This window comes from Oncorhynchus mykiss, chromosome 5 (assembly GCF_013265735.2).
Source record: "Oncorhynchus mykiss isolate Arlee chromosome 5, USDA_OmykA_1.1, whole genome shotgun sequence".
Classification (NCBI taxonomy): domain Eukaryota; kingdom Metazoa; phylum Chordata; class Actinopteri; order Salmoniformes; family Salmonidae; genus Oncorhynchus; species Oncorhynchus mykiss.
Window position 1 is genome coordinate 55,414,586 of NC_048569.1, and position 16,085 is coordinate 55,430,670.

The 16,085-nt window shown below is 43.9% G+C and overlaps 1 protein-coding gene across 8 annotated transcripts in view; it reads right to left on the reverse strand.

Annotated features, from left to right (window-relative positions):
• Positions 1–16,085, reverse strand: part of LOC110522973 (PATJ crumbs cell polarity complex component) — a 219,522-nt gene that overhangs the window by 146,140 nt on the left and 57,297 nt on the right. For 7 of the 8 annotated variants that reach the window (XM_036977876.1, XM_036977874.1, XM_036977877.1 and 4 more), the window contains 10 exons: positions 13,621–13,830; positions 13,122–13,244; positions 10,787–11,158; positions 10,370–10,533; positions 6,435–6,497; positions 6,142–6,213; positions 2,431–2,545; positions 2,119–2,181; positions 1,465–1,575; positions 954–1,013 (listed from right to left, as the gene is read on the reverse strand). In XM_036977876.1, coding sequence (XP_036833771.1) covers positions 954–1,013; positions 1,465–1,575; positions 2,119–2,181; positions 2,431–2,545; positions 6,142–6,213; positions 6,435–6,497; positions 10,370–10,533; positions 10,787–11,158; positions 13,122–13,244; positions 13,621–13,830 — 1,353 coding nt within the window. The remainder of the gene's footprint in view (positions 1–953; positions 1,014–1,464; positions 1,576–2,118; positions 2,182–2,430; positions 2,546–6,141; positions 6,214–6,434; positions 6,498–10,369; positions 10,534–10,786; positions 11,159–13,121; positions 13,245–13,620; positions 13,831–16,085) is intronic. The other variant, XM_036977875.1, reaches the window with a different exon arrangement.

A 16,085-nucleotide genomic window follows, 5' to 3' on the forward strand; every position in this document is an offset into this window, starting at 1 on the left:
CTGCTTGAGGAAGTGTTCATCCAAGATGAAAGGTGACCCTGTCCTTGGAAATGTCAAAGAGCAGCATTAGAGAAGAAAAAAATAAATAAAGAAGAGAGAGGGCCTGCGCCTCCAGGAAAAGGGAAGGAGGATGAAATCTGCCCGACAGCACTCAAGCATCTCCCTATCGCAATAAAGTGTTTGGGAAATGTAACTGTGCAGTAGATGTGTTGAAATGTTAAAGTGCTCCTCGTCTACATTCTCAGACCTCTAAAATGGGGTCAATTCCCTAACAACGCTCACTGGCAGCGTCGGTCCCCATCCGTCTCATACGCTTCCCTCCTCCCACATTATCCAGAGGGAGATACACACGGTAGTCCACAGTTGGACTTGGGACACAGGAGTAAAGAACGTAATCAGAGTATCTGGATATAATTAAAACGCCTTCCTCGTTGTGTTTAACAGTCCTTCGTCCTCCAGAGGCGGACGTGACGCTAATAGAAATCAAAGCTGGGTCTGTTAATGCCAAATGATTAAGGTTTCAATTCATTGCCGGCTGACAGTGTCGTAATCAAGCTCGTCTCACTCTGGCACTTATAGAGTGATGAGACTTGATTGGCTCTCGATTGAGATCAGGCATTTCCTGAAGCTGGGTCGCAGTGTCGAAACTCTCCTCCTCCTCCTCCTCCTCCTCCTCCTCCTCCTCCTCTCGAACTCAAACTTTATTAGCATGAATGACAAGGCCACTGTTGCTAAAGCAAAGACATCAACAGTAAAAAATAATAATTGTAATTCCAGAAATGGGTCTCACACACACACACACAAACGACAGAGTTCAGGGTTTCTATGTCCTGGTAACATAAAGGGACAGACAACTTAAATGGAAATGTGTTATAAACCTACTTCAGAAGTTATAACCAAGCCCGCCACATTTCCACCACCAGAAAAACTGTCAGAAAGTGGGGGCTGCTTACCGGCATGACTCTCCTCTTTGCCTTGTGTTTGTTGTAACTGGGCGCGGTTAGCGAGACAGGCTGGAAAGAGAAAGACATGCAGACATAGGTGCACGCGCACACACACACAAACACGCACACACACACACAGGCACAAAGAAAGAGAGTCAAACTCCATTCATGCTTAGATAACAGACACCAAGCACCAGCCCGAAATAACAAACCAACTACCAGACATTCTGCCAGAAAGTATAACCTACAAGAGAGGTAGAGGAAACTTGGTGAGCGCCACCAAACCAATTCTCTAAGGCAAAGAAGGGGGCATGGGTAACTGACTTTCCAAAAGACAACCACTTGAGCATCAGAGGGACATAAAGTATATATATATATATTCGGGTTGTGCTCCTGTGTGTGCGTGCGTACCTATGTGGGTGCACACAGACACACGTGTGTGTGTGTGTGTGTGTGTGTGTGTGTGTGTGTGTGTGTGTGTGTGTGTGTGTGTGTGTGTGTGTGTGTGTGGTGTGTTTACCCGCGGCGTGGCAGTGAGGCTCTGGACGATGAAGACCACGGGACTGGGAGCTGCCTTGATGGCCTGGACCGCATCCTCATGGCTGGCATTCTGGAGGTCCACACCTGATACCTGACACATGCACGCACACACACACACACAGAGGGGGAGAAGGAGGAGAGAGGGAAAGGGAAGGACAGATAACATAGAAATAAAAAAGGGAAAGCATGAGATAAAGAGGGGAGAGAGGAAATAGATGGAAAGTGGAAGGGTATTGAAAAATAAAATAAATGGGCAAGAGAGAAAAACACGACAGAGCGCAAAACCACGACAGAGAGCGAGCGAGACCACGACAGAGAGCGAGACCACGACAGAGAGCAAAAACCACGAGAGAGAGAAACCACGACAGAGAGAGAGAGAAACCACGACAGAGAGAGAGAGAAACCACGACAGAGAGAAAGAGAGAGACCACGACAGAGGGAGAGAGCGAGAGGATACAAACAGAGGTCACACCAACCTGTCTGGAACCGCTGTGACACCTCATTTACATTTCTGTAGCATTGACGTGGCGTCGTAAGTGGTGTTCCACTACCGTTGCTACAGTGTTGAATTAGCTTCCCTATATCATTGCAGTGTCACTGCTTTAGCGTTGTCATAGTGTTCTCCCCTCCTCACCTGCAATATCTTGTCTCCGGTCTTCAGCACGCAAGTGCGTCCCGCTGGGCTCTCCGGCAGTACCTGTTCATTTAATTCATTCATAAATGGTTTTCTCCAAAACATACAAGGAGACAAGTTCAAAATAAATATCTGCATCAGTACACAGACGTAAAGCTACATTCTGGGATTACATATTTATTTATTTATTTTAAACACAAAGAGGGTTCCCATTATTATTTTGTTACACAGCTTCACAAATCACTGACTAGCTTTAGGCTTAAAAAACGGGGGAGGGAGGGTGGGAGAGAAAGGTGGGGAGAACGGCGTCACCTGTTTGATGAAGATGCCCTTGAGTTCCTCTCCATTCTTCAGTCTCTTGATGACGCTGTGCCCGCCCACAATGCTTATACCAAGGGACTCGCCCTCCTCCTGCCACACCTCCACCCTTGAAGCACGTGGGCACAGTAAGTACACAAACAATCGAGGGCAAGCACACACAAATACAAGCGTATGCACACAAACACACCAAGCCTGTGATCTCGATCACTCGGGGAACCTTGCCTACATTCATTTTGTACAAAAAACTAACAAGAAAAGGCCATTTAATAGGTTCGAGTCAAATGGCAAGAATTCTCCATGGAAGAGGCGTGCACGGTACACACACACACACACACAGAGAGGTACCCTACTAGAGACCTTGAGCTTGACTTCTCCTTTAACTGTGATATAAATCACATACTAGCTTCAATAAGTAAGCTGTAACATTTGTTTGCAGAGTTGTTTGCGTGTGAGCGCCAGTCTAAATAGATAGCGTCACCAGTCAAGCTACCTCCTTTATGAACTGAGGATTCGAATAGATCTTCAGTGTTCTTCCATTTTGATGAGTCGCTAGCCCACTGTCTGGTAGATTCTTATCAGAAGACTCAACGACCAGGGCAGTTAACCCAATCCAAAACAACAAGGGGGGGGGGGGGTCAGCTCATATCACGTTTAGAGCCATTTGGGTAATGCTTTTACTTCACGTCTGGCATCATAATCACGTCATAACAGCTGACAACCTGTCATATGGGGGTCGTAAGCACGCCATAACAGCTGACAACCTGTCATAATATGGGGGTCATGACCATTATATTTAGACCTGTTGTGACATTTTGTGTCATTTTATAGCTGGTTATGACACCTACACAAGAGTGTCAAAACCACACAAGGCAAAACATTCCATTACACCGTAGCCTACTTGTCAACAGTATGTTCATGTTAAATACATTTAAAACATGTAATTGACCTAAATTATCATTGCGCACAGATTGATGTCAGACATGATGACTGGGATGAATGCAGGAGCAGATTTCAGGAGCAGGACTGATGACTGACATGAGGGCGTGTACGTGATAGGCCTATGTGCCTCATATGAATATGATGTTCATAATGCTTCTTGACAGTCATCAACTGTACTTTCTTAGTCCAAGTAAAGTGACACAGGATGGTCATAACGCGTCATGACAGTGTCGTACAGCGTATTTTCTTCAAGTGGTTTAAAATAGGATAAAAAAAAAAAAACATGACTAAAGAATTCATTACCACAACAAAAGGAATTGAGAAAAGAAAGGAAACTTCTTGTCTGGGGAAAGAAATTGAACTTGAACAAATATGGGTTGACACTTATGGAGGGGTCATAACCAGCCATAAAATATGGCAGTGTGTGACAGGATAGTCTAAATATATGGATCATGATGGTGTCATGACCATGTTATAACAGGGTTATATGACCTGTTACGACATATGACATGGTTATGACTGAAATCACATGTTATGACACAGGGTCATGTAAAGTGTTACCCTATTATGTATATAAGAAGAGCAAAATGTACCAACACTTAGTTTTCATGATTTATGGTTGAATTATAAATTGTATGGAAAATGCTTATTGTGTGTAGACATTTTGGAAACGGTTTTAGACATTATTTGTGTGGAACATCCGTTTATTTGCTTTTGTGACACCTGGTGGCCAATTGCTGATTTACCTGTAGAGTGGTATACAAGTAGTCTGACCATACTGCTCAAATATTGGCCCCCATTAAATTGGATATTTGAGTGATATAAAATAAAAGTTAACTATACCTGACAAGTTGGAGCGGTTTAGGCTAATTTCCCATACTTTGTGGGCTCTGCCTGTCAAGCAACATTAGGACGCATTTGCCGATGTACTGTTAGTTGACAATGTTTACTTTGCCAGCTACCGGTAGAAACTTTATACAGTTGTCCAATCCTAGTACTAGACCTTAACGTTATTCGTTAACGTTATTCCCTTTTCAATATTGTTTTTAAAGAGAGTGTTTCATCACGATTGCTTGGACTATGTCAAATTGGGTAGCTCGCTAATAACAGATCACTTCAATATGGCTAGTTAACAAACTAACTTTCAGGAGATAATAAACTAGATGGCTTTACAGTTCATATAAGAAAATCAGTCAATTGGAGAGCAAGGCCCAGTCAATCAGAATTAGTTTTTCCCCACAAATGGGCTTTTAAATTATTATTTTTTTACACACAGTATCATCAGCTGTCCGGGTGGCTAGTCTCAGATAATCGTACATGTGAAGAAGCAGGATGTGGAGGTCCTGGGCTGGCGTGGTTACACGTGGTCTGCGGTTGCGACGCCAGTTTGACATAGTGCCAAATTCTCTAATAGTACGTTGGTAGAGAAATGAACATTCAATTCTCTGGCTACAGCTCTGGTGAACATTCCTGCAGTCAGCATGCCAATTCCATGCTCCCTCAACTTGAGACATCTGTGGAATTGTGTTATGTGACAAAACTGCACATTTGAGAGTGGCCTTTTATTGTCCCCAGCACAAGGTGCACCTGTGTAAGTATCATGCTGCTTAAATCAGCTTCTTGATATGCCACACCTGTCAGGTGAATGGATTATCTTGGCAAAGGAGAAATGCTCACTAACAGGGCTACAAACAAATTTGTGCACACAATTTGAGAGAAATAAGCATTTTGTGCAAATGGAACATTTCTGGGATCTTTTATTTGATCTCATGAAACATGGGACCAACAGTATATTAGTGGTGATGACAGTATTCCGACTGAAAACTTCACCAGGACGAGGACTTGCCGATCAAGTTCTTATCAAAAGCTAAATGACATGCTGTTTGCTTAGCTGGCTAGCTACATGCCATATGCCAAATGGATAGGCTACCATCACGTATCTGAAAATAAATGACCAATTGATGTTTACTGATCATGAAAAACATAGTTACATGCTGTATAACTGTGATAGACCTAAAAATGGTCACAATTGTTTTGCATGGAATAAAAAAATCTGACAATCCTTTGAAAACGGCACGTAGTTGTCAGTAGTTTAAGAGAAGCTCGTCCCCCAGCAGCCAAATCAAATGCTCTGCAGCGTATTGTGAGGTTTTATTGATAATTACCTATATGTGCTTCTGATTTGAATTGATCATCGTCTACCCCAAGAAATAAGGCATAACAGACAATGCTATATCTTAAATATAGTCGCAGGTAAACAGCATGTCGTTCATCACCTAATTTACCTAAGACTATATTCATGATATTGGCCAGCCTCACATGCTATATCATTTGGCCCATAGGCTTGTGCGGGACTTGCAAAGAGGGGAAGCTTCCTGCTTCTACTCCTCGTTTTAGTATCTTTTCTAACGCGTCTCCCCTGTGAACTTAAGCATCTGACGCAATTACAGGATATTTTAGTTGTGGGTTTCCAAGATAATGTAGGCAGAAACCCCAAACTAGCGGCATTTTATAATCCATAATAATGACACAGACGCAGGATTTCGTCCAGTCACAGTTCATTCTACATTGCTGATGGGAGATCGACACAGGTCTGACAATATTGGTGAATACAGCACGGTTTCGAATTCAGCTCGTCCAAAATCAGGCGCACCCATGATCCAAAACTACCCATTTTAAGTGAACCGTTACGCCTCTGCTAAAGAGCATCTGCCCAGGTTCTCATTGAAAAGACGTAGTCTGTAACACAGCAGAGACACTCACCTGCGTGGGGGTCCCCAGTGGCTGAACGCAGGGGTTTCCTCTCCCTCTCCTTCCTCCCTCTCAGGTAGATCACTAAGAGCAAAACACGCAAAATGTTGTTGACCACTAACTCTGTTGTCCCCGTATGTTCTATTTTCCTGTATCTGCACGCCGCCTGCTTCCCGCTGACCACTGCAAGGTCTCTTAACCTCGAACGGCATACATTACATACAATAAAGGTTAAGAAAAAAATGATGTTGAATTTGAATGAATGGAATTGAATCTGGCTCTACAGATGTGCTGTGTTCTCCTACCTGTGTCGTCCTCCTCCACCCTGGCCCCTCTTCCTCCTCTCCGTGTCAACCAAACGCACCGAGCTACAGGAGACCAAATCAACCATTAGGTCGATCAATCAATCATTATATTGTCCCAGAAATGTGTAGTTTTACGCAATACATTGTTCTTTTACGTTTTGAAGTTGTAGGTGTGCATATGAGTAAGATACCGTATGTAACGCATTAGGATATGGGCAATTCCACGGTACTGGAATTATGCTGCGAGAGAGTTTTCACTTCAGAAGGGATACTTTGGAATGTTGTCATTTAAGCCCGTTGTCTACTTCCCTAGAGACAGGTGAACCCGTGCATATCATATATTTTTATGTCTCTGCATCCAGTATGAAGGAAGTCAGGTAGCACTGGCCTCAATCTTTAGAAATAGTTCAAAACTATTTTTCTCATGCGCTCTTGTCTTTCTGCAGCAGATATACTGAGCAATATGCTTTTAACATCAAATCGCAGTATCGAATCGAAATGCATATAGGAATTGTGAGAATCGCAATACATATTGTATCGGCTGATAAATGCTGATTAATGAATTCGATATTCATCTCACCCGGCAAGAGATGCAGTCAAAAACACGTCTGTGTATGAATGAGGCTGTTAGGGGCGTGAGGAGAAGTCAAACTTCCTTTGGGCTCTTTTTGGTTTAATAGAAATCGGACGAGGAGAGAAATGAAAAAAGGAACTGCTCAAGACCGCGATATCGGCTTCGTACTTGATCCAGCACTGTGAAATTAGGCTGAGAGGGATTTGAAAGGGCTTTGTGGTTGCGAACGCTTTGCGGAGATCAAACCACAAATGTATTCTGGTTTTTATGTAGTGTTAGAAACCTCTTGTGACGTGTCGGGCCAAAGCTCGACTACTGTCATCAAGGCAACGGGTGGCTATTTGAAGAATCTCAAATATAAAATATATTTACATTTCTTTCACACTTTTGGATACTACATGATTCCATATGTGTTAGTTCCTAGTTTTGATGTCTTTACTATTATTCTACAATGTAGAAAATGTACAAATAAAGAAAAACCCTTGAATGAGTAGGTGTTCTAAAACTTTTAGTGGTAGTGTAGATCTATGCAGTGGTTGGTCAAACAGGTTGTTCTTGAATTCATAAGTAAAGGTTCAGAAGAATGTGTGTCTGATTTGTAAGGGCTGTACAGCTGAATGCAAAGGAGCACACATGTAACTGTTAGCCACCGGGTTTATGGGCATCTGTTTATTTTCCCCGTCTTATTGTCCTCAGTACTATCTAATTTATTCCTCTATATCTATGTTTTTTTTTTTGCTTTACCATTTGTTTTGTGTTTCGTCTGGGACAACAGTCTTTTGGGATGGGGAATGCTTTCGCGGGAGGGATATCAGAAGACAATTGGAGGTTTACATAGAGTCAGTTGCAGATATAGAATGTTTAGCAGTGCATATACTGTATTATGGAACAGATACGGTGCATTCAGAAGGTATTCAGACGCCTTGACCGGTTGCATATTTTTTTACGTTACAACTTTTTCCCGCTATCTACACACAACACCCCATAATGGCAAAGCAAAAACAGGTTTTTGGAAATGTTTGCAAATGTATAAAAAATAAATAAATGGAAATATGATATTTACATAAGTATTCAGATTCTTTAATCAGTACTTTGTTGAAGCACCTTTGGCAGCGATTACAGCCTCAAGTCTTCTTGGGTATGATGCTACAAGCTTGGCACACCTGTATTTGGGGAGTTTCTCCCATTCTTCTCTGCAGAGCCTCTCAAGCGCTGTCAGGTTGGATGGAGAGCGTCACTGCACAGCTATTTTCAGGTCTCTCCAGAGATATTCGATCGGGTTCACGTCCGGGCTCTGGAAGGGCCACTCAAGGACATACAGAGACTTGTCCCAAAGCCACTCCTGTGTTGTCTTGGGTGTGTGCTTAGGGTCGTTGTCCTGTTGGAAGGTGAACCTTCCTACTACTGCACTGCTGGAGCTAGGAAAACAAGCATCACACTACATCCGCAATAACATCTGCTAAATATGTATATGTGACTAATAAAATTTGATTTTGGCAAACTAAGCAGGTTGTCATGAGCCTTTTACTGAGGAGTGTCCTCTGTCTGACCACTACCATAAAGGCCTGATTGCTCGAGTCCTGCAGAGATGGCTGTCCTTCTGGAAGGTTCTCCCATCTCCACAGAGGAACTCTGGAGCGCTGTCAGAGTAACCATCTGGTTCTTGGTCACCTCCCTGACCAATGCTCTTCTTCCCCGATTGCTCAGTTTGGCCAGGTGGCCAGCTCTAGGAAGAGCTATAGAGGTTCCAAACTTCTTTGATTGAAGAATGATGGAGGCCACTACGTTCTTGGGGACTTTCAATGTTGAAAAAAATGTTTTGGTACCCTTCCCCAGATCTGTGCCTTGACACAATCCTGTCTTGGAGCTCTACGGACAATTCCTTCAGCCTCAAGGCTTGGTTTTTGCTCTGACATGCACTGTCAACTGTGGGACCTTATATAGACAGGTGTGCACCTCTCCAAATCATGTCCAATCAATTGAATTTACCACAGGTGGACTCCAAGTTGTAGAAACATCTCAAGGATGATCAATGGAAACAAGATGCCCCTGAGCCCAATTTCGAGTCTCACAGCAAAGGGTCTGAATACTTATGGAAATAAGGTATGTTTTTTGTTTTTAATACATTAGGAAAAAATTCAAACCCCCTTTTTTTTACTTTTTCATTGTGGGGTATTGTGTGTAGATTGCTGAGAAAATGTTTATATTTAATCCATTTTAGAATAAGGCTGTAATGTAAGAAAATGTGGAAAAAGTCAAGGGGTCTGAATACTTCCCGAAGGCACTGTTTATCAAATGACTTTATTCTTGCTATGCAAAATGTATACCAATAAATTTAAAAAAGTCCATGTACATAAAAAATGTGTCTAGAATGTACATGTAACAAAAGAAAAAGCTGTAAAATCAACGTTTATTTTTGTCCCCCAAAGAGGGACCCGAAAAATAGAAAAATAAGTTAGCCATGGTCCCACTCCTAGACCCACTCCGGGCTGGAACCAGGGACCTTCTGAACACATTGGCAACCAGCACCAACAAAGCATTGTTACCAGTCACTTCACAAAAGCAAGTGAAACAACTAATTCAAGGTCTCGGAGAAGGTGACGGCATAGATTGACCAGTACAAGCGTGCATGCGTGCATCGCTAAACTACCTAGCCATTTCACATCGGCTACACACACATTTTTTTTTAAATCTGGTGTAGGAAACCATCTCCTATTCTGCATTCAGGATATTCTGTATTCTTATCTTGATCATGGCTCAGATGCATGCATGATTGAATCATGACTGTCCTCCAGAGTGGCACTGCGGTCTAAGGCACTGCATCTCAGTGCTAGAGGAGTCACTACAGACCCTGGTTTGATCCCGGGCTGTGTCCCACAGGGCGGCGCACAATTGGCCCAGCGTCATCCGGTTTAGAGGAGAGTTTTGTTCTTAACCGCCTTGCCTAGTTATTTTTTTTTTAAATGTATAAGGCAGTATCACTGGGGTCATTGCCTGCCATACCCGTTCACCAGCAGAGGGGGTGCTAAGCCCACTAAAGAGCCAGGATCTGCAGACCAATTTATCAGTAGATGAAAAGAAAGGAAACAAATCCATTACCTCAAAGATACATGTAAATTGCATGTAAATCTTACACAACCCACTCAAGACGAGATATGGCGTCACTGAACACTCAAGGCAGTTTACTGAAAAGTGTCTAATTGGCTCATATTATTATTATTATGAAATTATATTAGTTCTGGTATTTTTGGAAACACCCGCAGTATTGGTTCAACTTCACACCCACATTTTTGTAGAAATCAATTGTTGTGGGTAAATACGTGTCGGAACGTGAGTGAGTGAGAGAGAGAGAGGTACTGACTCGGTGTCCGTGTCAGTCAGGGTGAGTTCTGATCCTCCGTTCCTGGAGTCTGAGTCTGCCTCACTGTCCCCACCCGTCTCCACCCAGGAGTCCACAGACTGACCCAGAGAGAGCTGGTCAAGAAGGGCTCTGGGCTGCAGGTCTGGATTGGACATCTCCTCCACCTGTTAGGAGGGTAAGACTAAATTATATTATCCTGTCCCCAGACACTTACCTAAATAATAAACGGGACGCACTGTGATGTGAAGCATTTTACTTTGGAATATAATACTGATTCAACAGTAACAGTGGTCTTGAAGACTGCATGAGATGAGTGGAGTCAGGTGTGTTACAGCAGTACCTTGTTGGCATAGATCTAGAGGTGGAAGCCAGGCAACTCTCGCCTGACTTGCCAGCGCACAACAGTGGCGCACTCACCTTTTCCTGAGCTCCAGAGTGGACAGAGGCCGGCAGGAGAGGGCCTCCGTTGTCTCTCGCCCACTCTCCCCACGAAGGTGGGGGTTTTCTGGGGTAGGGGTCCACCACCTGCCCCTCCCTATCCTCCACTCCATCATCCTCCTCTTCATCATCATCCACGGCCATCTCCCTCTCCTCTCCATTTGGGCTGGGCGTCAAGGTGGGAGTGGGGGTGGGGTTAAGGCTCCTAGTGGTCAATGTGGGGGTGGGGTTAAGGGTCAAGGCAGGGGTCAAAGGTGAGGTGTAGCGAGGGAAGCTACCGTCCAGGATCAGCTCGGGTTCGCCCTCTTCCTGTCCAAGATCCTCCGGGAGGATGGAGCCATCAGCAAAGCCCTGGACACACACACACACACACACACACACTATTGTGTCAATATCCAATGACAATGTTAGCAACAGGGAAAGCATGCGGGTGTGATGTTTTTCATATCTATGATACAAGTCAACAGTGGGATTTCAATTCAACTGCAAAAGATTGAATTGGGCCAAGTCTTTAAGGAATAGAAGGCTGAAGGTGGTGTTAAGTGGTTACAAAAGATGCTTCAAGAACAACCTGTTTGACCAACCACTGCATAGATCTACACTACCACTAAAAGTTTTAGAACACCTACTCATTCAAGGGTTTTTCTTTATTTGTACATTTTCTACATTGTAGAATAATAGTAAAGACATCAAAACTAGGAACTAACACATATGGAATCATGTAGTATCCAAAAGTGTGAAAGAAATGTAAATATATTTTATATTTGAGATTCTTCAAATAGCCACCCGTTGCCTTGATGACAGCTTTGCACACTCTTGGCATTCACTCAACCAGCTTCGCCTGGAATGCTTTTCCAACAGTCTTGAAGGAGTTCCCACATATGCTGAGCACTTGTTGGCTGATTTTCCTTCACTCTGCGGTCCAAACTCATCCCAAACCATCTCAATTGGGTTGAGGTAGGGGGATTGTGGAGGCCAGGTCATCTGATGCAGCACTCAATCACTCTCCTTCTTGGTCAAATAGCTACAGAATGCTGTGGTAACCATGCTGGATAAGTGTGCCTTGAATTCTAAATAAATCACAGACAGTGTCACATGAAAAGCATACCCACACCGTCACGCCTCCTCCACCATGCTTTACTGTGAGAAATACACATGGGGAAGTCATCCGTACACCCACACCGCGTCTCACAAAGACACAGTGGTTGGAACCAAACATTTCTAATATGGATTCCAGACCAAAAGACACATTTCCACCAGTCTAATGTCCATTGCTCGTGTTTCTTGGCCCAAGCAAGTCTCTTCTTCTTATTGGTGTCCTATAGTAGTGGTTTCTTAGCAGCAATTTGACCATGAAGGCCTGATTCACACAGTCTCCTCTGAACAGTTGATGTTGAGATGTGTCTGCTTCTTGAACTCAGCATTTATTTGGGTTGCAATTTCTGAGGCTGGTAACTCTAATGAACGTATCCTCTACAGCAGAGGTAAATCTGGGTCTTCCTTTCCTGTGGCGGTCCTCATGAGAGCCAGTTTCATCATAGCACTTGGTTTTTGCAACTGCACTTGAAGAAACTTCTTGAAATCCGTATTGACTTCATGTCTTAAAGTAATGGACTGTCGCTTCTCTTTGCTTATTTGAGCCGTTCTTAGGCCTATTTGGTAAAAGACCATCTTCTGTATACCCCCCCACCTTTTCACAACACAAGTGATTGGCTCAAATGCATTAAGTAGGAAAGAAGGCACACCTGTTAATTGAAATGCATTCCAGGTGACTACCTCATGAAGCTGGTTGAGAGAATGCAAAGAGTGCGAAGCTGTCATCGAGGCAAAGGGTGGCTACTTTGAAGAATCTCAAATCTAAAACATTTTGATTTGTTTAACGCATGATTCCATATGTGTTATTTCATAGTTGATGTTTTCACTACTAAAAAAAGAAAAAAAACGCTTGAACGAGTAGGTGTTTGAAAACTTTTCAACGGTAGTGTCGATCCAACCGAATACACACCCAACATCACTCAGGTCAGCAGTGACCTCGGGTGTCAAAAGACTACCTGGCCGTTTTATCACTGCTATCAGAGCCTTCTGATGTGTGACAAACAGCTTCGAAGAGCAATGAAGGGCCGGGCCTCGTTCTCTTTCGCATACCCAATACTAGTGGCAGCCTATCAAACCTAAGCCAGGGGTACTTAGCCAGGGTTACTTCCTTCTGTTTGTTATGTAGTGATCATAATCCTGATATTAGAGCTTTGAGCGTAATGTTTTTAAAAAAGTGCTGTGATGTAAACATACTACCGTGGTGCTATTACAACAGTACCTTGGAAACAGGCAGGAGTGAGTGTGTAAACAAGAGGGACACACTCTCCTCTCGGCCTGTGCTCTGTTCCTCTGTCCCCCGGAGCGCCAGGTCCCCATGTCCCCTCTCCTCTGCTCCTTCCATCTTGAAGGAGACACACATACAGGTGGGCACCATTCACACACGGTCAGGATTTCCTATAAGACTACACACTCTCAATATACTGTCGGAGCTGAAAACAGGTCATCACGCCCCTGCAACAGATGTTTCTTTTGGATAACTAGGTTCTTCAAAAATAAAAAAGTAAAATTCCATCACAAGTCAATAGCGTCACTAATATGTGGCATCAAGCACCAACACCTTTTAAAACACAAGTTTAAAAGAACACAAAAAGTAAAGCAAAAAGGAAACGTGAAAATAAATGTCAACAACAAAAAAGTGTGAAATGTTTCATGTGCATTATCCCTGCCATAACAAATCTACTTAAATCAAGTCTCCGACACATCACCGCGGTACGTACCACTAATGGCTTGCAGATGCCCAAGTAGACGGTTCCAGACGGGGCGGCCTTGAGTACCTCCACGGCCTGGGGCAGGGTGCACGTGTCCAGGTAGGTGTCGTTGACAAACACCAGCTGGTCCCCGGGGAGCACACCCCCATGGCACTCTGCCACGCCGCCGGGCACCAGCGAGCGGATGACGATGACGGAGCGCGCAACGTCCAGAGGATCCTGCAGAGGGCGACACAGACCAGTAGAAAAATGAGAGAGAGAGAGCGAGCGAGCGCGAGAGCGAGATAAAGGAGAGAGATAAAGGAGAGAAAGAGAGGAGAGAGAGGAGAGAAAGAGGAGAGCGAGAGAAAGAGAGGAGAGCGAGAGAAAGGAGAGAAAGAGAGGAGAGCGAGAGAAAGGAGAGAAAGAGAGGAGAGCGAGAGAAAGGAGGGAAAGAGAGGAGAGCGAGAGAAAGGAGGGAAAGAGAGGAGAGCGAGAGAAAGGAGGGAAAGAGAGGAGAGCGAGAGAAAGGAGGGAAAGAGAGGAGAGCGAGAGGAGAGCGAGAGAAAGGAGGGAAAGAGGAGAGCGAGAGAGAGCGAGAACGAGCGAGAGATAGACGAACGCACTCATATGAACACACAGTAATATGCAAGCCTGCAAACACTAACATATACACACACAGCACATTAAGGCAATGTCTTGCTGGCTTCTCATTTACAGATTTAAAGCAACTGATGAGTTGGACAAAACCATTCTGCTGAAGTATACTACAACGATTCCTGCCCACTGTGCCAAATGAGGTGTGTGTGTGTGTGTGTGTGTGTGTGTGTGTGTGTGTGTGTGTGTGTGGAGAAACAGCAGAGGGTAATTACAGAAAAGATGTCTCCATCTTTCACTCAAAATGTGACAGGTTTCTGACGAGTCACTTCACTTCGCTAACAGTAAGCACTTTGGCCGTGTCCTTGAACAGTCCATAGCCAATAAAGCATATAAGGTGAACGGTGCTGTTCTGAGTAGAAGCTGTTGATTTTTTCCTTGATGATGGAGCTGAGCACAGTGGATTATGCTTTTCTAGCTATACTGTCTAATGCAGTGGGGCAAAAAAGTATTTAATCAGCCACCAATTGTGCAAGTTCTCCCACTTAAAAAGAGGAGGCCTGTAATTTTCATCATAGGTACACTTCAACTATGACAGACAAAATCCAGAAAATCACATTGTAGGATTTTTTATGAATTTATTTGCAAATTATGGTGGAAAATAAGTATTTGGTCACCTACAAACAAGCAAGATTTCTGGCTCTCACAGACCTGTAACTTCTTTTTAAGAGGCACCTCTGTCCTCCACTCTTTACCTGTATTAATGGCACCTGTTTGAACACCTGTCCACAACCTCAAACAGTCACACTCCAAACTCCACTATGGCCAAGACCAAAGAGCTGTCAAAGGACACCAGAAACAAAATTGTAGACCTGCACCAGGCTGGGAAGACTGAATCTGCAATAGGTAAGCAGCTTGGTTTGAAGAAATCAACTGTGGGAGCAATTATTAGGAAATGGAAGACATACAAGACCACTGATAATCTCCCTTGATCTGGGGCTCCATGCAAGATCTCACCCCGTGGGGTCAAAATGATCACAAGAACGGTGAGCAAAAATCCCAGAACTACACGGGGGGACCTAGTGAATGACCTGCAGAGAGCAGGGACCAAAGTAACAAAGCCTACCATCAGTAACACACTACGCCGCCAGGGACTCAAATCCTGCAGTGCCAGACGTGTCCCCCTGCTTAAGCCAGTACATGTCCAGGCCAGTCTGAAGTTTGCTAGAGAGCATTTGGATGATCCAGAAGAAGATTGGGAGAATGTCATATGGTCAGATGAAACCAAAATATAACTTTTTGGTAAAAACTCAACTCGTCGTGTTTGGAGGACAAAGAATGCGTTGCATCCAAAGAACACCATACCTACTGTGAAGCATGGGGGTGGAAACATCATGCTTTGGGGCTGTTTTTCTGCAAAGGGACCAGGACGACTGATCCGTGTAAAGGAAAGAACAAATGGGGCCATGTATCGTGAGATTTTGAGTGAAAACCTCCTTCCATCAGCAAGGGCATTGAAGATGAAACGTGGCTGGGTCTTTCAGCATGACAATGATCCCAAACACACCGCCCGGGCAACGAAGGAGTGGCTTCGTAAGAAGCATTTCAAAGTCCTGGAGTGGCCTAGCCAGTCTCCAGATTTCAACACCATAGAAAATCTTTGGAGGGAGTTGAAAGTCTGTGTTGCCCAGCAACAGCCCCAAAGTATCACTGCTCTAGAGGAGATCTGCATGGAGGAATGGGCCAAAATACCAGCAACCGTGTGTGAAAACCTTGTGAAGACTTACAGAAAACATTTGACCTCTGACATTGTCAACAAAGGGTATATAACAAAGTATTGAGATAAACTTTTGTTATTGACCAAATACTTATTTATTTTCCACCATAATTTGCAAATA